Source organism: Bos taurus, chromosome 28 (genome assembly GCF_002263795.3).
Source record: "Bos taurus isolate L1 Dominette 01449 registration number 42190680 breed Hereford chromosome 28, ARS-UCD2.0, whole genome shotgun sequence".
NCBI classification, from domain to species: domain Eukaryota; kingdom Metazoa; phylum Chordata; class Mammalia; order Artiodactyla; family Bovidae; genus Bos; species Bos taurus.
Genome location: NC_037355.1, coordinates 8,925,869 through 8,948,510, shown reverse-complemented (window position 1 = coordinate 8,948,510; position 22,642 = coordinate 8,925,869). Strand labels below are relative to the sequence as shown.

Sequence of the window (22,642 nt, the reverse complement as noted above, 5' to 3'; positions counted from 1 at the left end):
GGAAACCACTAATCCATTCTGTCTCTATGAATTTGCCTATTAGGGACACTTCATGTAAATAAAATCATACAGTATGTGATCATCTGTGATTGGTTTCTTTCGCTTAGCATAATGTTTTGAAGGTCCATCCATGCTATAGTGTGTATCAGTACTTCATCCCATTGCCGAGTAATATTCCATTGTATGGGTATGCCTCATCTTGTTTATTTATCAGTTGATGGACATTTGGAGTGTTTCCACTTTTTGGCTACTATGAATAATGAATAAATATCCAGGCACAGGTATTTGTGTGTACAAATGTTTTTCAATTCTCTTAAGTATGCTTTGGAGTGAAATTGCTAGATCATATAGTAACTTTAACTCTTGAGGAATTGCCAAACTGTTAACCATTGTGGCCGCATCATTTTACATGGACTCTAGCAATGCATGATGGTTCCAGTTTCTCTACATACTTGTGAAAACTTGTTGCTGTCTTATCCTTGTTTTGTTTTGGTGTGGGCTTTCTCTAGTTGCGGCAGGTGGGGGCTATTCTTCATTGTGGTGCACGGGCTTAGAAGCCATGACTTCTCTTGTTGTGGAGCACAGGCTCTAGGTGTGCGGGCTTCAGTGGTTGCAGCACACAGGCTCAGTAGTTGTGGCCTATGGGCTTAGTTGCTCTGCAGCATGTGGAAGCATGTGGAATCTTCCTGGACCAGGAATTGAACCCATGTCTGCCTCATTGGCAGGCAGATTGCTATCCACTGTGCCACCAGGGAAGTCCTCTGTATTATGTTTTATTTTAGCCGTCCTTACAAATGGCATCTCATTTTGCTTTTGATTTGCATTTCCCTGATATCAGGTATCTTTTCAGGTGCTTATTAGCCATTTGTATGTATTCATCAAAAGCATGTCTGTTCAAATACTTGGCCCATTTTTAAATTGAGTTGCCGTTTTACTGCTGAGCTGTAAGAGTTTCTTTGCACAGTATATGTTTTTATGTTAAAATATCAGTTTCTTATTGTCTACAGTGGATTATCCTCTGTAGTCTTAAATTTTCTTTTTAGCCTTTTATTTTTTACTGGGGTAAACCCAATTAACAATGGTGTGATAGTTGCAGGTGAACAGTGAAGAGACTCAGCCATACATATACATGTATCTATTCTCTTCCAAACACCCCTCCCATCCAGGCTGCCACATAACACTGAACAGAGTTCCATGTGCTGTACAGTAGGTCCTCGTTGGTTATCCATTTTAAATATAGCAGTGTGTACATGTCCAGCCCAAACTCCCTGACTATCTCTTCCCTCCGCCCTATCCCCCATAAGTTCGTTCTCTTAGGTCTGTGAGTCTTTCTGTTTTGTAAGTTCATTTGTATCATTTCTTTTTAGATTCCACATATAAGGGATGTCATACAGTATTTCTCCTTCTCTGTCTTGTAGTCTTAAATTTCTAACAAAATAAGTGAAAGTGTTCATTTGCATGTAAATCCCCAACGTAAGAAATCTAATACAGGTATTTAAAAATTTGTCTCTTCCCTTCCCAATGCCATCTTCTTTCATTTCTTTCTGGACATAAAAACTATCCCATTATATTGGTTCTTTTAATTAACGTGAGGATATTTGTATTTCTCTCTCTTTGGGGGAGAATTTAGTAGGCATTTCATATTGAACCCAAACTTGTCATGATACGGAGTTACAATTTGCATTCTATAATTTGAAGTCTAATTTAATCGTGAGGCTCACTTAATTTTGTAATTTGCAGACTGCTTCATATTGTTAGTGGCAATGGCCAGGTTTATTTCATGTTTGATTTTAGTTATTAGCTTTACATTTGTCATTGCTTTTAATAATTCTCTTTTGTGATTTTTATGTTATACATGAGTATCATCTGTGGTGCCTATCCCAATATATCTCAGTAGCCTGTATTAAGATTCGCTTAAGTCACAAGTTACTGCATCTAGCATCAAACCTTTTAAAAAGCTGCAAGTACACTTTTATTTTACCGTATTATGTGAGTTAGAAGACAACAGTGAGAGGGCACTTTTGATAAGTATTCCGTACTTTAAATTCAGGGTCTTATAACTGTAACTGTTACATTTGGCTTAAGTTTTATAGTTTTCTCTCTTCTGCCCTCTGTTTGTGGTGCTAGAAAACATTGAAATTATAAAATATTGGCAGCAAGTAATGTTTTAACTACATGATCTCTTTGTTCATTGGGGAAAAATTTCTTATCATTATTGTTACTTACATTCTTCAGCCTGACAGAAAAATATTTATTCTGAAAATTTCATTAAGTTTTATCTATGAAACATGAAAAAGTTTTAATAGGTAATTTGCTATTAATTTGATAATCCATAGATTCAGATGTTGGAAATCAGTCCCCTGGTATGATCCGAGGATCAACCCGAGACTGCTTTCAGATATGATTTTTATTTAAGATTGTGTTTGATAAACCAGTTGTAATAATTCATAGATTTATTTATGCTTGAGATAAATTATTGGTTTTACAGAAAAGATAGACCTATATACACTTCTTACTGTATATAGTAAGAACTGATGCAGTTCTTACATTGGTAAACCTTAGGTTAATCATGAACCAAAGAGCTTACTCTTTAAAAAAAATTATTGAAGTGTGGTTGATTTTGTTGTTTAGACATTACGTCATGTCCACAATGTTGATAATTTCTGCTGTATAGCAAAGTTACTCAGTTATAATACTTTTTTATATTTTTTCCCATTCTTTTTTTTTCACAGGATGCTGAATTTAGTTCCCTGTGCTGTACAGTAGGGCCTTGTTGTTTACGCATCCTACATACAGTAGTTTGTATCTCCTAACCCCAAACTCCCAGTCCTTCCCTCTCCCACACCCTCCCCCTTGCCAACCACAGTTCTGTCAAAGAACTTGCTTTTTAGTATTAATTCAAAATTATCTAAATTTTAAATGTCAACTTTGAGCAAAACTTTTAATTGAACATAATAAATTTCAAATAATTTTGAATTTTTAAAAAGTTGTTTCTGTGGAAAGAAAGTTTATGGAAAAAGTGATTTTGCTAGGGTCTTTTTGAACCTAAAAATTATATAAACTATTATTTACTGCATTGAGAGTTATTAGAGCTGATTATGACAACCTTTGTCTTTCAGTTTTCTGTACTGTGATTTACAAGCCTGTACATTGGGGTAGTTCTTTACCTTTCATCTCAAGAGGTAGTGTGAAAATAAAATTTGAATGAATGTATATTTTCTCCTTGTGGACTAAAACAGTCTTTGAATTAGGATAATGTCATTAATAATTTGTGAAAAAAATCTCAAGAAATATAAAGATCATTTTCTAAATTTTTATTGTTGTTCTTTTAAGAGTAAAATTCCAGTTGGAATTAAAGCTGGGAATTCTAATAAGGTAAGTCACTTTTCTTCATTAAATATTTCTGCTTTACGTAGTGAAACTTGCCCCTTACTGTTTGATGTGGTTGCAAAAGAGAACCATAATATGGTTAGCTGAGAATGGACACGTTTTTGCCTGAAAATCCCAAATCCCTAATTTTGTAGCAAGTCATGAGGTATAATATATTCTTACAATTAAATTATATAGCTTCTTTTGAAATACTTTAGTTCTGTTTTTAGAACTTCTAGAAGAACTATGAAACATAACTACAGTGTCAGTTTCCCTAATCAGCAGGTGTTTTATCAGGCATGTGGTTTTACTCTTCTTTTTCAATAAGATAATCATACCCTGTCTCTCTGCTTCCTAATGCATTTGCTCTCCATTTTGTTCTTATACTCTCTACTGTTTGCAGTCTTTTGTACTCACCCTTTTTTATGTATTTTTGTTTCAGAGCTAAAATAAATAGTATAAAGATAATTGAAATTCCTTCTGAACTCTGTCCCAGTCCCATTATATAATAATATTTCCTGCCTCCTTAGAGCTAGCCACTTTGCTGAAGTTGTCGTGTATCCTTCTGTGATACTTTTTATGTTGTATTATACATGTATCTACAAGTAATATATAGAACTTTTACTTGAAATTTTTAAAACTTTAAAATAAATTTATATTTTGTGTTTCTTCAAGTTAAAAACATTTTTTGCTTAATAGTTTTACTCAGTATTGGCTTTTAACATTTTGTCTCTGCTGATATATGTAGATTTTGTTAATTTTAATAGCTGTAAAATACTCAGTTGTATAGATATTTGTATAATTGTGTGACTAGCCATTCCTCTGTTGATAGACATTTCAATTGTTTTCAGGTTTTTGCTATTACAAACAATGACGCACTGGCATCTTTGTCTTTCGTCGAATTGTGCACATATGTAAGAGTTTCTTTAGGTCTATATTTAGAAGTAAGATTGCTGGGCCAAAGGGTATGCCTATCTCAACATTATGAGAGAGTACCAAATAACTTTCTAGAGTGATTCTTGTTTTTAAACTTTGCTCTGGATATAGATTCAGCAGTAGGACTGCTGGCTCAAGGATTTATTCATATTTGCAGCTCTATGTAAATATTCAGTTACTTTTGCAAGAGAGTCTTCTCAGTTCACATCATCACCAACATACCAATGCAAATTGCTACATTTTTAATGTCTTTGCTTACTTATTAGGTGGAAATTTGTGACATATTTTCATTTGTATTTTCTTCTCTGTGTTAGGGATTTTGATGATAGGATGTATCTATATTTAGTATATATTATCATTGACAAATTGACTCTTCTGCCAATGGAAAATGAAATAAAGGTAATAATTATCACTAAACTTACTTATGAACTTCCTTTCAGTACTCGAAAGTGGCAAATAATACCAAAGAATTAGAAGACTGTGAGCAAGCTAGTAAACTGGGAGCAATTAACAGCACATTAAGGTAAATTTTATGTTATTAGTGTTAAGAAAATATTCTCTTGTTTAATTTATTTGCATTAGAAATCTTCGATTTTTCTTGTGATTTTGATTAAACAGTAGTTTCAACTAATTTTTGAAAGGAAGAAGTTCTTTATCCTAAATTCCATGATAGCTTTCCTTCTTGTCTAATTTGTTCTTAAATTTCTGTCATCAGTAATGACTATTAAAAAGGAAAAATTCAGGCAGTTTCTCAGCTAACAGGGTTTATGGGTCATTCTTTCTGATTATTATAGAAAAAGAAACTTGAATCTCTAAGTTTTTTTTTAAATAGTAATTCATTGTGGGAAGGAGAGGGTGAGATGATTTAAGAGAGTAGCACTGAAGCATATATATTACCATATGTAAAATAGATAGACAGTGGGAATTTGCTATATTCCTAAAGCCAGTGCTCTGTGACAACCTGGAGTGGTGGGATGGGGAGGGAGGTCTAAGAGGGAGGGGATATACGTATACCTGTGACTGTGACTGATTCATGTTGATGTATGGCAGAAATCATCACAATATTATAATTATCCTCAATTAAAAATAAAAATGGTAATTCAATCTATATGTTGCATTTTGACTATTAAAGGTTTCTATTAACATAACTGTTACAATGCATACATTTTTTTTTCTGTTGACTTTTCTTTATTTGCTCTAAGTACAAACCTGCTTTTGAAGGCCAACATAAATAATTTGTAAATGGTCTCAGATAATGCAGTATAAAATGAGTGAGCAGAAGGCAGTATAATAGAAGTTCTTTTTATTTTTCTTGTTTAGATATGTAGTTGTGTACTATAAATGTTAAAGACTTAATAAAGTTAGCAGTTTTATGTATCTGATTTACTCATGAAAATTCTAATGTAGAAAATTAGAAATAATGGTATAATAAACACCCATATATCCACTACTCCAAATGAATAAGTGTTAACATTATCTACCATGTTTTTGAGAAAAATGTCAAAGACAAATTTGAAATTCCACATGTTTCTTTCTTAGTCCCTGTTTTCTTCCCTTTTTTCTTAGAAGTAAATTTGGTGTATATCTAGTCCATATTTTTATTTTTAGTTTATAATATAAACTATATGTAGATACATAGATGTAGTTTGTATAGAAGATTTTATTTTTCCTTTATGTAAATTATATATGTTAAATAACATTCTGAAACACTGCACATTTTGCTTTCTAGATATATCCATGTTAAAACTCAGAGATTTGCCTCGTTCTTTTAGCTGATGAATGGTTTTCATCATATGAAGTGAAAGTGAAAGTCGCTTAGTCATGTCCAACTCTTTGGGACCACAGGGACTATCTACAGTCCATAGAATTCTCTAGGCCAGGGCACTGGAGTGGATAGCCTATCCCTTCTCCAGGGGATCTTCCTGACCCAGGAATTGAACTGGGGTCCCCTGCATTGCAGGTGGATTCTTTACCAACTGAACTGTCAGGGAAGCCCAGTGTTCATCAATGGGAAATAGACAAGTAAAATATGGTATTCCCCTACTGATGGACAGTTTTTACTTTTACAAATTGCTGCTCTTACAAATTTTTTACTTTTACAAATTATGCCAGTTTGAGCATCCTTGATAATTTTTTTTATATACACCAGAAGTGAAATTGTTGAATCTGAGGACTGCTGTCTTACAGCTGCTCTTTTTTTTTTTTTTTAATGTTTATTTGCATATAGTTGCTTAGCTGTTCTTCATATTGCCTAATGGCTTTCTAAAATACTTGTGTGGCTGTGTGTTGCCTCCAACACCAAGAACTTGTTTTGTTGTCCACATCTTTGACAAATATTGATAATGTTTAACTGTGAAATAGTATCTCATTTTTGTTTATATTTTATTGATTACCAGTGAGTTTGGGCATTTTTTCCTTCTGTTTATTGGGCATTCGGGTTTCTTATTCATTCAACAAATGACTGCCAGGCACTATCCTAGGGATATAGCAGTGTTCATGAGAAACAGATTCCTCCCCATGTGCAGCTTAAAACAAGTAAAGTCAATGAGAAGTAAGTCAAATGATGATGAGTGCCAGGGAAAAAAATAATGCAGGGAAGACTGTGAGAGAGGCCTTGGAGTAAAGGTGCTTGCACTGCTTTAAATTGGTGGTCCAGTGGTTAAGACTCTGCCTTCCAATACAGGGAGCCCACTTTTGATCCCTGGTCAGAGCCTGGTGGGCTGCCGTCTATGGGGTCGCACAGAGTCGGATACTACTGAAGCAACTTAGCAGCAGCAGCAGCAGCAGCAGCAGCAGGGAACTAAGATCCCACATGCCTGGAGGTGCAGCAATAGATAAATAGTCCAAGAAGACTAGAGTGATAACAGGCAAAGTGCTCTTGAAGGCAGGAGTCATGATACTATGGCTGCAGGGGAGGGAGTGGTGGTGTTGGGGTTGGTGGGTGGTGGGGATGAGTACTCCAGGCATGCATAATGGTTAGTAAAAGGCCCTGAGGTTGGAGTGTGCCTTGACTTCTTGAGGAATCACATGGCCAGTGTGGCTAGAGTACAGTGAACAAGAACAAAATAGTAGGAGATAAGATCAAAAGGTGCTGGGGGAGGAGTGGCCAAGGGAAGTGTAGGGTGGAGATCTCATAGAGTCTTGAAGACACTTAACTATGAATATTGATTTCAAACTGAGTGGAATGAAAAATTACTGGAGGATTTTGAGAGAGTGGGTTTGGCGGAACCAGGTCTGTGGAAGCCTGGTTGTATGGTTATAGTAGTATCCTTCTAAGACATGATGGTGGTTCAGTTTAGACTGGAGTGATAGCAGTAGAACCCCCAGGAAATTTGACTTTGGAGAGCAGTGGGATTTGATTCAGTTCAGTCAGTTCAGTCGCTCAGTCGTGTCTGACTCTTTGCGACCCCATAGACTGCAGCACGCCGAGCCTCCCTATCCATCACCAACTCCCAGAGTTTAGTCAAACTCATGTCCATTGAGCTGGTCATGCTATCCAACCATCTCATCTTCTGTCATCCCCTTCTCCCACCTTCAGTCTTTCCCAGAATCAGGATCTTTTCAAATGAGTCAGTTCTTCACATCAGGTGGCCAAAGTATTGGAGTTTCAGCTTCAAATTCAGTCCTTCCAATGAATATTCAGGACTGATTTCCTTTAGGATGGACTGGTTGGATCTCCCTGCTGTCCAAGGAACTCTCAAGAGTCTTCTCCAACACCACAGTTCAAAAACATTAATTCTTCAGCACTCAGCTTTCTTTATAGTCCAACTCTCATGTCCATACATGACTACTGGAAAAACCATAGCCTTAACTAGAAGGACCTTTGTTGGCAAAGTAATGTCTCTGCTTTTCAATATGCTGTCTAGGTTTGTCATAACTTTTCTTCCAAGGACTAAGTGTCTTTTAATTTCATGGCTACAGACACCATCTGCAGTGATTTTGGAGCCCAGAAAAATAAAGTCTGCCACTTTTTCCATTGTTTCCCCATCTATTTGCCATGAAGTGATGGGACCAGATGCCATGATCTTAGTCTTCTGAATGTTGAGCTTTAAGCCAACTTTTTCACTCTCCTCTTTCACTTTCATCAAGAGGCTCTTTATTTCTTCTTCGCTTTCTGCCATAAGGGTGGTGTCATCTACATATTTGAGGTTATTGATATTTCTCCCGGCAATCTTGATTCCAGCTTGTGCTTCTTCCAGCCCAGCATTTCTCATGATGTACTCTGCATATAAGTTAAATAAGCAGGGTGACAGTATACAGTCTTGGTGTACTCCTTTTCCTATTTGAAACCAGTCTGTTGTTCCATGTCCAATTCTAACTGTTGCTTCCTGACCTGCATACAGATTTCTCAGGAGGAAGGTAAGGTGGTCTGGTATTCCCATCTCTTTCAGAATTTTCCACAGTTTGTTGTGATCCACACAGTCAAAGGCTTTGGCATCGTCAATAAAGCAGAAATAGATGCTTTCCTGGAACTCTGTTGCTTTTTTGATCATCCAGCGGATGTTGGCAAGTTGATCTCTGGTTCTTCTGCTTGAACATCTGGAAGTTCACGGTTCACGAACTGTTGAAGCCTGGCTTGAGAATTTTGAGTATTACTTTACTAGCATGTGAGATGCGTACAATTGTGCAGTAGTTTGAGCATTCTTTGGCATTGCCTTTCTTAGGGATTGGAATGAAAACTGACCTTTTCCAGTCCTGTGGCTCCTGCTGAGTTTTCCAAATTTGCTGGCATATTGAGTGTAGCAAAGGGATTTGGTTACAGAACTTTATACAGGACTGGGGAAACAGACTCTTGGAGGTCACAGACAAAACCTTATGTGCACCTGACCCAGGAGAACGGAGCAGTGGCCCCACAAGAGACTGACCCAGACTTGCCTATGAGTGTCCAGGAGTCTCTGGTGGAGGTGTGGGTTGGCAGTAGCCTGCTACAGGGTCAGGGGCACTGAGTGTGGCACTGCATGCCTGGGACCACATGCACGGGACCTTTTAAAGGAGGTCGCCATTATCTTCATTACCTCCACCATAGTTTGCTCTCAGGTCAAACAACAGGGAGGGAACACAGCCCCACCCATCAACAGAAAATTGGATTAAAGATTTACTGAGCATGACCCATCAGCAGGAAAAGACCCAGTTTACCCCACAGTCAGTCTCTCCCATCAGGAAGCTTCCATAAGCCTCTTCTCTTTATCCATCAGAGGGCAAACAGAAGGAAAACCACAATCACAGAAAACTAATCAAACTGATCACATGGACCACAACCTGTCTAACTCAGTGAAACTATGAGCCATGCTGTGTGGGCCACCCAACATATGGGTCATCATGGAGAGTTCTGACAAAACGTGGTCCACTGGAGAAGGCAGTGGCAAACCACTTCAGTATTCTTGCCTTGAGAACCCCATGAACAGTATGAAAAGGCAAAAAGATATGACACTGAAAGATGGACTACCCAGGTTGGTAGGTGCCCAATATACTACTGGAGAAGAGAGGAGAAATAATACCAGAAAGAATGAAGAGATGGAGCCAAAGCGAAAACAACGCCCAGTTGTGGATGTGACAGGTGATGGAAGTAAAGTCCGATGCTGTAAAGAACAGTACTGCACAGGAACCTGGAATGTTAGGTACACGAATCAAGGTAAATTGGAAGTGGTCAAACAGGAGATGGCAAGAGTGAACATCAACATTTTAGGAATCAGTGAAGTAAAATGGACTGGAATGGGTGAATTTAACTCAGATGACCATTATACCTACTACTGTGGGCAAGAGTCCCTTAGAAGAAATGGAGTAGCCATCATAGTCAACAGAAGAGTCCAAAGTGCAGTACTTGTGTCCAGTCTCAAAAATTACAGAATGATCTCTGTTTGTTTCCAAGGCAAGCCATTCAATATCACAGTAATCCAAGTCTCTGCCCCAACCACTAATGCCGAAGAAGCTGAAGTTGAATGGTTCTGTAAAGACTTACAAGACCTTCTAGAACTAACACCCAAAAAAGATGTCCTTTTAGTTATAGGGGACTGGAGTACAAAAGCAGGAAAACAAGAAATACCTGGAGTAACAGGCAAGTTTGACCTTGAAGTACAAAGTGAAGCAGGGCAAAGGCTAACAGAGTTTTGCCAAGAGAACGCACTGGTCATAGCAAACACCCTCTTCCAACAGCACAAGAGAAGACTACACATGGACATCACCAGATGGTCAACACCGAAATCAGATTGATTATATTCTTCGCAGCCAAAGATGGAGAAGCTCTATATAGTCAGCAAAAACGAGACCAGGAGTTGACTGTGGCTCAGATCATGAACTCCTTATTGCCAAATTCAGACTTAAGTTGAAGAAAGTGGGGAAAACTACTAGACCATTCAGATATAACCTAAATCAGATCCCTTCCAATATACAGTGGAAGTGACAAATAGATTCAAGGGATTAGATCTGATAGAAAGAGTGCCTGAAGAACTATGGACGGAGGTTCATGACACTGTATCGGAAGCAGGGATCAAGACCATCCCCAAGAAAAAGAAATGCAAAAAGGCAAAATGGTTGTCTGAGGAGGCCTTACAAATAGCTGAGAAAAGAAGAGAAGCGAAACGCAAAGGAGGAAAGAAAAGATATACCCATGTGAAAGCAGAATTCCAAAGAATAGCATGGAGAGATAAGAAAGCCTTCCTCAATGATCAATGCAAAGAGATATAGGAAAACAATAGAATGGGAAAGACTAGAGATCTCTTCAAGAAAATTAGTGATACCAAGGGAACATTTCATGCAAAGATGGGCACAATAAAGGACAGAAATGATATGGACCTAACAGAAGCAGAAGATATTAAGAAGAGGTGGCAAGAATACACAGAAGAACTATTCAAAAAAGATCTTCACGACCCAGATAACCACAGTGGTGTGATCACTCACCTGGAGCCAGACATCCTGAAATGTGAAGTCAAGTGGGCCTCAGGAAGCATCATTACGAACAAAGCTAGTGGAAGTGATGGAATTCCAGTTGAGCTGTTTCAAATCCTAAAAGATGATGCTGTGAAAGTGCTGCACTCAATATGCCAGCAAATTTGGAAGACTCGACAGTGGCCACAGGACTGGAAAAGGTCAGTTTTCATTCTAATTCCAAAGGAAAGGCAATGCCAAAGAATGCTCAAACTGCAACAAATTGCATTCATCTCACACACTAGCAAAGTAATACTCAAGATTCTCCAAGCGAAGCTTCAGCAATACATGAACTGAGAACTTCCTTATGTTCAAGCTGGGTTTAGAAAAGGCAGAGGAACCAGAGATCAACCTGCCAACATCCGTTGGATCATCGAAAAAGCAAGAGAGTTCCAGAACATATTTATGCTTTATTGACTACACCAAAGCCTTTGACTGTGTGGATCACAACAAACTCTGGAGAATTCTGAAAGAGATGGGAATACCAGACCACCTTACCTTCCTCCTGAGAAATCTGTATGCAGGTCAGGAAGCAACAGTTAGAACTGGACATGGAACAGTAGAGTGATTTCAAGTAGGGAAAGGAGTACGTCAAGGTTGTATATTGTCACCCTGCTTATTTAACTTATATGCAGAGTACATCATGCCAGGCTGGATGAAGCACACCTGGAATCTGATTGCCATGAGAAATATCAATAACTTCAGATAAGCAGATGATACCACCCTTAACGGCAGAAAGCAAAGAAGAGCCTCTTGAGGAAAGTGAAAGAGGAAAATGAAAAAGTTGGCTTAAAGCTCAACATTCAGAAAAGATCATGGCATCCGGTCCCATCACTTCATGGCAAATAGATGGGGAGACAGTGGAAACAGTGACAGACTTTATTTTTCCTGGCTCCAAAATCACTGTAGATGGTGACAGCAGCCATGAAATTAAAAGACGCTTGCTCCTTGGGAAGAAAGTTATGACCAACCTAGGCAGCATATTAAAAAGCAGAGACATTATTTTGCCAACAAAGGTCCATCTAGTCAAAGCTATGGTTTTTCCAGTAGATGTGTATAGATGTGAGAGTTGGCCTATGGATAGTCCATGAAATTAAAAGACACTTGCTCCTTGGAGGAAATGCTATGACAAACCTAGACAGCATATTTAAAAGTAGGGGCATTACGAAAGTCATTAAGAAAGGCCAATGAAAGTCTGTATAGTCAAAGTGATGGGTTTTCCAATAGTCAATGTATGGATGTGAGAGTTGGACTATAAAGAAAGCTGAGCACCGAAGAATTGATGCTTTGAAACTGTGATGTTGGAGAAGACTCTTGAGTCCCTTGGACTGCAAAGAGTTCCAACCAGTCCATCCTAAAGGAAATCAGTCATTAATATTCATTGGAAGGACTGATGCTGAAGCTGAAGCTCCAATACTCTAGCCACGTAATGCGAAGAACTGACTCCTTGGAAAAGACCCTGATGCTGGGAAAGATTGAAGGTGGGAGGAGAAGGGGACGACAGAGGATGAGACGGTTGGATGGCATGACTGACTCTGTGGTCATGAGTTTGAGAAGCTCTGGGATTTGGTGACAGACAGGAAGCCTGGCATGCTGCAATCCATGGGGTGCAAATAGTCTGACACGACTGAGCAACTGAACTGAACTGATAGCAGTGGAAACATTGAGAAGTGGTCATATTCAGAATAGATTTTGAAGGCAGCTGCTGCTGCTAAGTTGCTTCAGTCGTGTCCGACTCTGTGCGACCCCAGAGATGGCAGCCCACCAGGCTCCCCCATCCCTGGGATTCTCTAGGCAAGAACACTGGAGTGGCTTGCCATTTCCTTCTCCAATCCGTGAAGGTAGAGCTGATAGTTTTTGCTGAAGGATTGAATATGAAGGATTGTGTATGAAAACAGACAGGAGCTGTGAATAAGTACAAGATTTGGAACTAAGAAAATGAAGCTGCCACTTGCTACACTGGGGACATCCACAAGAGGAGCAGATTTGATGGGAAATTTTAGTTCAACCTTGTACTTGTTAAGTTTGAACTGCCTATGGAGATGTCAAACAGGCAGATATACAAGTCTCAGTTTCAGGGGAGAGGTCCAGACTGGAAAGAAAATGTGGGAGTCATTCAATGAATATGTGATATTTAAAAACCATAAACCTGAGTGAGATTACCAAGGAGAAAATATAAATAGAGACGTGATCCAGGGACTGGGCCTTAAGTAATCATAACATTTTTGAGGTAAATGGCCTGTTCATATTCTTTGCTATTCTCTCCTTTGGGGAAAGGGTACATTTCTAAATTAATTTGTAGGCACTCTTCATATAATCTGATAATATTTCTTTGTTGGTTATATGGGATGTTAGGGCTTGTCTTTTGATTTCACTTATAAATTTCTGTTGTTGAGCCATAGTTATTAATTTTTTTAACTTTTAAGTTTAACACACATATAATAAAGTATTCAAGTCTAAGTATAAAAGTCAATTTAATTTTACAGAGTGAACCAACTCCATTAGCCACCATCCAGAATAAGGTACTTGCACCCAGGAGATCACCTCAGGTGCTTCCCTAACCATTATCACTTTGCAGAGTTAACCATGATTTTGAGTTATATTAGAAAGATTAGTTTTGCCAGCTTATATAAGTGGGATAATACAGTGTGTCTTCTTTTGTATCTGGCTTATTTTATGCAGCATTATGTTGAATAATATATGGGCCAATGGGTTTTGGCCATTTCACAGAACATTTAGGTGGCTATTTGGTGGTACGTTTGTATGCGTTTCTGTGGAGAAGTATACCTACAGGGGGAATTGTTTAGTCACCAAGTTGTGTCCAATCCTTTTGTGACCCCACGGACTACAGCCTGTCAGGGTCCTCTGTCCATGGCATTTCCCAGGCAAGAATACTGGAGTAGGTTGCCATTTCCTTCCACAGAGGCATCTTTGAACCCACACTGCCTGCATTGGCAGGCAGATTTTTTTCTTTTTTTTTTAAACCACTGAGCCACCAGGAATTAAGAACTGCCAAATGGTTTTCCAAAATGACTGTACCAAAATACATTGCTGCTAGTAGTACTGTACAGGAATTCCTCATCCCACAACTTCTCTGACAACCAGTAGTGCTTTATAGAAGTGTACTTGACATTCAATACACTACACCTATTCAAAATGTACAGTGTGATGTTTTGACAAGTGTACACTCACAAAACTCAGCACAATCAAGATAATTATATATACACTCCCCAAAGTTTTCTCATGCCCCTGTGTAATCCCTCCATCCCATCCCTTCCTGCCCATTTCCCACTTTAAAGATGACTACTTTAACTCACAGCAGCATCTTGATAGGAAGCCCTAGGTTAAGCCCAAGAAATTCTTCTCTAAGTACTGCGGCATCAATCTTCAAACTGACTTTTTAGAAAAGCTGGGCTAGATGATCTCTAAGTTTCCTTCCAACTCATTTTTAAACCAAACTGGGCCAGCTCTATTAGCATTAGATTAGCCTTCTATCAAAGAAGGCAATGGCAACCCACTCCAGTACTCTTGCCTGGAAAATCCCATGGACGGAGGAGCCTGGTAGGCTGCAGTCCATAGGGTCGCTGAGGGTCGGACACGACTGAGCGACTTCACTTTCACTTTTCACTTTCATGCATTGGAGAAGGAAATGGCAACCCACTCCAGTGTTCTTGCCTGGAGAATCCCAGGGACGGGGGAGCCTGGTGGGCTGCCGTCTATGGGGTCGCACAGAGTCGGACACGACTGACACAACTTAGCAGCAACAGCAGCAGCAGATGAAACAATTAGAAAACCTCATCAAATAAATGTACTAAACGTTCCTCTAAGTTAGTCATATTGCTAATAAGAAAATAGGTGTTTATATCAAAATTGCTTTGTTCCTTACTATTTTCAGGAGAAGACTTATCTGATTAAACATGACTATAGTTATCATTTTAGTTGTAACTAGAACTTAGGCATTCTTGTTTTATTGCATCATATATGTCAACTGAGTCACTTATGGTATAAATTTTTTATTAACTTTAATTATATATTCTCATAGAAAATTCTGTGGTAAATTGGAGATTTTTATTGGTAAGGTGGTTGTAGTGCAGACAGCCTTATATACTTCATGCAGTGGTTATGCTATGCAGCAGCTTCTCAAATGCAAAATAAATTATTGGCTATGACAGTACCACGTTTAGGAATACCTGATTTATACTTAGTACATAATTTTTTGCCTTGTTTTTTTCTTTTTGTGTAGTGAGTAAAGAAGGGTGATAATACTTCTCTCATATACACTGCCGCTGTGTGTTTAAGATAGAGAAGGTCTGAGTATAGGTTAAAGGAAATATAGGTCAGGGTTTAGTTTGAGTGTAGTTGTTCCTTTATCAGTTCTCCTGGCCAGAAATCTTGTCATAGATTTTGTTAAATGTGAGGTTATGTGCAAAATGAATAATACAGTGTGATAAAAGTGACATTGATGTTACTAAGGGATGTTGGATGGAAGATCCTAGAAATGCATTTTTTTTTTTTTTAGTATTTTCGAGTGTAATATAAATACAGAAGCAATTTAAATTAAAAGAATCTTGAAAGTAAATTTAATTCCTACTTAGGAAAAAATAATACATATTTACTTTGTTTCTGCTGCTACTGCTAAGTCACTTCAGTCATGTCCAACTCTGTGCGACCCCATAGACGGCAGCCCACCAGGCCTAAGTCAACTGAAAAGACCAGCTTGAGTTTTGTGTTTAATTGCATCTTATACGTATTTGTAAATTAGTTTTCTGGTCTAAGTAATTATCATTGAACTAGGCCTAAAGTAGTTTTAATGTAGTTAAATGAAAATCACTCGTGGAAATTAATATCTCTTTCATATCACTTGTTTTAATCATTGTTTCATGTGACCACTAACTGAATTTGTAATGCCATCTAATTAATGAAGATTTGATCTCAGATTATCTATTTTTAATACACTAGAATACAGTGTCAAACTTTTCAACTCCAAATTTAATCCTTTTTCTCTTTTATTCCTCCTTCCCCTAGTAATCAAAGCAAAGAAGCTTTCATTGACTGGGCAAGATATGATGATTCACAGGATCACTTTTGTGAACTTGATGGTAATAAACTATTGTAATTACATTATTTTAACTTTAACCCTTTAAGATACTTAAATCAGCAAAAATACAGTCAAAGTTACAGCTTTAATACACAGGATGTTGTATGTGGATCTTATTATTCATAATAGTATTTAAGAACTGGTGTTCCAGGCCTTGTACTAAGTGCCTGAAGTTCATCATTTCTTAGCTTTACAACTACACTGATGCTGCTGCTAAGTCGCTTCAGTCGTGTCTGACTCTGTGCGACCCCACAGACGGCAGCCCACCAGGCTCCCCCGTCCCGGGGATTCTCCAGGCAAGAACACTGGAGTGGGTTGCCATTTCCTTCTCCAATGCATGAAAGTGAAAAGTGAAAGTGAAGTCACTCAGTCGTGTCGGACTCTTAGCGATCCCATGGACTACAGCCTACCAGGCTCCTCTGCCGTGGGATTTTCCAGGCAAAAGTACTAGAGTGGGTTGAGGTGTGTATTATTTTATATCTGAGGAAACTGAGTCTCAAAAAGACTAAAAGCTTGCCCAAGATCACAGAGTAGCAAGAGGCTGAGACAGGATTCAATCCTAGATCTTATTGCCACACGTCTTCTTTCCATTGTGACACCCCCATCTCCTATGGACCTCTAATTCAAGCCACCTAGTTATAGGTCTGTGACCATATTATAGAAATGTTCACAATGAAATTAGTTGGAGGTCTCAACAAACTAACATAAAGACACCTTCCAATATTCCAAGGACTCTAACTTGATCCCCACAGCCCTGTTTGGAATAGAATAAAGCCAGGCCACGGTTCAATAGTAACTACCATTTCTTTCAGCAGAAGATAATTGACGTGTCTCCAGATCTTTTGTCTCAGAATACTCCCAATAATTGTGCTGCGTAGGCTTAGGACAATTCATTCAGCCTCTCTTTACCTTTTACCTTGGTATCATTATATTTTTTGAGGTGGAAAAGGATTTGAGGTTCAAGCACACATAATTAACACACATAATTAACATAATTAACAGGCAGCAGAAGTTCTTCTGAATTTTTAAAGCATCTAAAGTGGTCTGCTTTCTAAAAATTTTTTAAAGATTCATATGTAGAATTGTGCTGTTAATACAGTCTGTAATGGGATACTTACAGGGCACTTCTCCAATATTATGGTAAATTGAGGAGACACTGGGAGAGGGAGTGTTATTACCATGGTTTATATGGTTTCAGCAAGGAAATTGTTAAGAAATCTGAACAAAGCTTTTTTTGAATATAGTGATAGGCAAATTCGTAAAATATCCCTGTTATGATATTTAGAATTGGCAAAGGTTTCATCAAAGCAAGTCACTATTCCTGGGTAAGCACTCACATGGCTACCTACATAAAATCATTTTAGGATTACATAATTTAAATAACTGGTAGTTTTTATAGTTTGTGTAGGTCTTAAACATGTGAAACCATGCTACTAGTTGGATTACTACTTCTTCTGGGTAGTAATGTTCATGTGTGTCCCAAAGATTTTTTCACCTACAGTTAAAAAAAATACCATCAGAGTAGCTTTGGTGTCATTGTTATTTCAATAATCTAAATCATTAGATTAAAGCAAAAAATCTAAAGAATGTTCACCCCAGTGTACTGGAATATAGCCAAACACCCTGTTATCTGCTGATTTGTTTTTGGCTTTGTTCTTATTTGAAAGGAAGACAATCCTTATAGATCAAATAATAGGTTTTTAAATAATTTAGTGGTTTGAGGTAGGCTGCTCTCCTTACCCCTCTCTATTTATTTATTTTTTTGTTATTGTTTTTTATGCATGGCTTGCTGCTTCCTTTGCCTCAGGTTTCTGCTCAAATGTCACCTCATTAGAGAACCTGCTGTCATAAAATAGCAACCACTTTCCCTCTGTCTCTGTGCACCGCTGCCTGCTCTCAGAGCACTAAGAACTATGTGTGAGACATTATTTAACTTTATTGTCTGTCTTCAGCTAGACTATGAGCTACTTGAGGGCAAGGACTTTGTCTTTTTGTTCATAACTATGTCCCTAGTGCCTAGAACACTGCCTGGCCATGGTTCATTCCCAATAAATATCTGTTGATTGAAGTAGTTGGTTCATGTGGTAGTATTAGTTGCTCAGTCACGTCCGACTCTTTGTGAACCCACACGCTGTAGCTCACCAGGCTCCTCTGTCCATGGGATTCTCCAGGCAAGAATACTGGAGTGGATTGCCATTCCCTTCTCTAGAGGATCTTCCCAACCCAGGGATCAAACCCAGATCTCCTGCATTGCAGGCAGATTCCTTACCTTTTGAGCCACAGGGAAGTGCTAGTTGTTTCATAAATAATGTGATAGATTTTTACTTTTTTATTTTTCCCCTTTCAACAGGTTCATTGATACGTTAAAAATACTGCTTGAAATAGAAGTTTCTAAATCTGGCTGTGTATCAAAATTACTTGGGTGCTTTATAAACTATAGTTTCTCCTTGACTGAGGAAATTATGTTTTAATAGTAAATTGCAGTTTGGGGTAGCTTCAGAGATAGAAGATTGTGGGCTTAGTCCTGAGTCTATAACCTAATATTTCTGATCTGTGTCCATAAGCAAAAAGCCTGCATATTAAGTTGGCCTGTGCAACCATTACATTTTAAGAGATACATGGGTCAGGAGGGCTAGAGAATGCAATGTGGCCTCAAAACACTAATACTAAATTAGAGCAGTGAAAGGAAAATTCAATCGGATAAAAGGGGTACTTGAGGAGGAAGAAGAAATATTAGTTCAAGTTGACAAATTTACAGAATTAGGTATTTAGACTCAATAGAAATTCTTTGAATCCTTAGGTAATTGTTAGAATAGTCAGAAGGAATATCTTTGGAGTAGGTTTGTAGAGGGAGGAAGAAGAGAAAACTTTTTGAGGGGAGGATTTATTAGGGATCCAAGAGAACTATCTGAATGAACGATACAGGTGTACAAATGAAAAGAAATTATAGTTTAGGAACAAATTAGTTAACATCATGTCACAGGTGACCCCAGGAGTAAGAATGGGTGTGTTTTGTAGGGGACCTCAACCTGTGTATGCTTTTTCCCTCATATGTTCTTCATTCTGGATGTCATGAAATTCTTGTCAGCATAAGTCAGGAGTTGACAAACTTTTTCTTTTGTAAATGGGCAGATAGTAAATATTTTAGATAGGCCACAACTATTATATATATTAGATAGACCATAGTTGACATGGTCTCAGTTGTAACTGCTCAAGTCTGCCATAATAGAGTGAAAGCAGCACACAGGCAAATGAACAAGCCTTGAGTTCCCATGACACTTTCTTTACAAAACACATAGCAGACCAGGCTTGTCTCGTGGGCCATAGTTTGCTAACACTTTCTGTAGGTTAACAAAACCCACCTTTTTCATGATTTGAAAAAATATTACATTTTGTAAGACAATTTTTGGTTGAATTAAAGGAATACATATTAAGAACGTGAAGAATGTAAGTTTTACTTAATTTTAAAACCTGTATAATTGATTTTGCTCATGTGACTTTCTACTCCCTTGAAGTATACTTTAAATCCATATACTTTAATATCTGAATCCAAGGATTTTTTTCTTTACTGTTTAGTTGGTTTAATTGGGTGAAGAGGGTGATACTAATTCAATCTGCACATTCATAGATGACTCTATTTAAGTGTAGGCTTATGTGTGTACACACATGTACTTTATACATATGGATGTACTTTATACATATGGACATTATGTATATGAGTATATATTTATGATATTAATTTAGTATTTAAGTTCATATAGATAACTCAGTTTTGTAAAGTGAACTAAGAATGGCTCAAAGAAATTTAAAATAATAAACAGAAATTAGTCATTATAAAGCTTTAAAAATTTTACTGTAAAAATAAAATTCATTAACTTATTTAAATTTTAATTTTTTAATTAAAAAATTTTAAATTAATTAGTCTTAAGTCTTGATTAAGAAATGTCTTTAGACAGTTTCTGTTCTTCCATTTACAAATAAACTGTTTCTATGCCTTAATTTACATAGTGGAGTATCTGTATAATGTTAGTGCTAAAAATAGAGCCAGTATTCTTTAAAATCATGTTTCCATTATCTGTGAGATACCACTTGTTTACTAATGGGAAGTTGAAATTAGCTTTGTACTCTTCCTGCATCACTAAAGTACCAGGTAGTTCTCAGAAGACATGTGTCAGGATGCTCTTTTTTCCTTTTAGGATTGTGGATAATCTTAATCTATGGTCATTGAATGGCCGTGAATATTTTTGACTGACAGGTAATGAAACTAAGAGGGACTATATTTTAATGACCATATTTGGTCTTGTTTCAAGTCAGGTGACTATATATTAATATCATTGATTAATACCATGACACCAAAAAGTAGGAAGCATATAAATAAAAGAATACATCTGTGCCAACATACATAGCACTTCAGCCTATGAGTATTATTAGATTTGTGAAGCATAGTCATTATAATTTTTGTGTAGGTAAGAAAACCTGTACTTCCCTTTTCTAACCCAAAATATGAACCTCAGTAATTAAGATGATTTTTCCTTTTATCTTTTGTATCCCCCAGAGATCTCTCTCAAAATATTGTCCAAATAGTAGAGATCTAGGAAATACTTATTTGGGTTTCAACATGGAAAGTCATTATTTAATTTCAAATGTGCTAATAAGTTCTTGAAGTTGTGCCTACTAACCAATATGTTAACCAGTTAATATGTTAAATAATATATTAACATTGGTAAAAATAAATTTATAACTTTTTTTTTACTAGAACATGGTGTAACTCTGAATGATCAATTTTGAATCTCAAAGTTATTGTACCATTTACTTCCTAAGTCCAAGCAGAGAGTAACAGAGAGAGCTTTTTTCATATAATATGTACTAACATGTCTCAAGTATGTGTTTAGGTAGCTATATACATGGAGGGGGCAAACACATGAAATATTAAAACAGATTATGATTTGGTTAGGTCTTTTCAGTCTTGGTGGTTTAAACTTGAGAAGTAATTAATGCCTCTAATTAAGGTAAGGGATGTTATTTTACTTAAAAGAGCACTGAGCATCCAAAAGAAAGGGAGAAGTTATTTTTCCTTTCTTAAGTTCAAGTTGTTATAAATCCTGGGTCAAGGACAATCACAAGTATGCTAACTGCTCTACCTTTTAACTTGGAGATGGCTTGAAAGTGCAGTATTTCTCTAACTTTTGTGTAGCCCTGTTTGCTTTGTGATGGTAAATTTTGCATAGATGGTGACATGTAGATGGTTTTATGAATTGTTTCTTCTTCAGATGAGAGATCTCCAGCTGCTCAGTATGTAGACCTGCTGTTGAATCCCGAGCGTTACACCGGCTATAAAGGGTCCTCTGCGTGGAGAGTGTGGAACAGCATCTATGAAGAGAACTGTTTCAAGTAACTGGAGGGGGTAGGGGAAGGAGGAGGATTGACTAGCGGGAAGGTGGAAGGAAGGGAATATTTGTTTCCTTTGGAAAAAATTACGTCAAAATGTCAAACCATTTACGTCTGAATTTTGTACTTTTCTTTCTCAGGCCTCGATCTGTTTATCGTCCTTTAAATCCTCTGGCACCCAGCCGAGGTGGGTGTCTCATACATTTTCATGCTTTTGGATATTATTTACAAGATACTTTTGTAACTATGTATTGAGAAATTTTTCAGCTATTTTGTATATTTGCTAATTTGAATGATTAAAAGAATAAGCTTAGTTCTTAGTTGTATCAAGATTTCCACATGTTTTTATAATTACTGTCCTTTATTGACTGCTTGATATGTGCCAGGTCCTAAACTAGGAGCTTTATATAAAATAAATTAGAAATATGAGTAATCCATATATATTAGAGGTTCTGGGGAACTCCCGAAAATCTGGATGTCCAGGCCTTATCTCATACCAGTTGTCAGAATCTTTGGAATTAGGATCTAGGTATTGGTGATTTTAAAGCTTTCTAGATGATTCTAGTATGCAGCCAAGTTTGAGAACCAGTGGCTCCTCCTGTGCTTTTCAGACTTCAGTGTGCATACAGATCACCTGGGAGCCTTGTTAAATACCAGGTTCTGATTCTGTAGGTCTTGGGTGAGGCTCCCAGGTGATGCCCAAGTGCTGATCTGTGCACAACACTCTGAGTCAGAAGGATGCAGAGAAATACCAGAAAGTTAGGTTGCTACTTGCCACATCAAGCTGTTGAGCACAGAAAATGTGGCTTGTGTGAAAGAAACACATAAAGTTCCCATTTTATGTAATTTTAGTTCATTTAAATTAAAAAACTAAAGCAGTATAAAATATTTTTGCCCTTAAACAGAATCTTATTGTTTTGGTAGAAC

General features: G+C 37.4%; 1 protein-coding gene across 8 annotated transcripts in view; it reads left to right on the top strand.

Moving 5' to 3' along the window:
- The window catches only part of ERO1B (endoplasmic reticulum oxidoreductase 1 beta), a 72,163-nt gene that overhangs the window by 29,214 nt on the left and 20,307 nt on the right, over window positions 1-22,642 (top strand). For 5 of the 8 annotated variants that reach the window (XM_024986644.2, XM_024986643.2, XM_024986642.2 and 2 more), the window contains exons 4-9: window positions 3,334-3,375; window positions 4,221-4,283; window positions 4,746-4,828; window positions 16,255-16,328; window positions 21,598-21,718; window positions 21,856-21,902. In XM_024986644.2, the coding sequence (XP_024842412.1) occupies window positions 3,334-3,375; window positions 4,221-4,283; window positions 4,746-4,828; window positions 16,255-16,328; window positions 21,598-21,718; window positions 21,856-21,902 (430 nt within the window). 8 annotated transcript variants of the gene reach the window in all.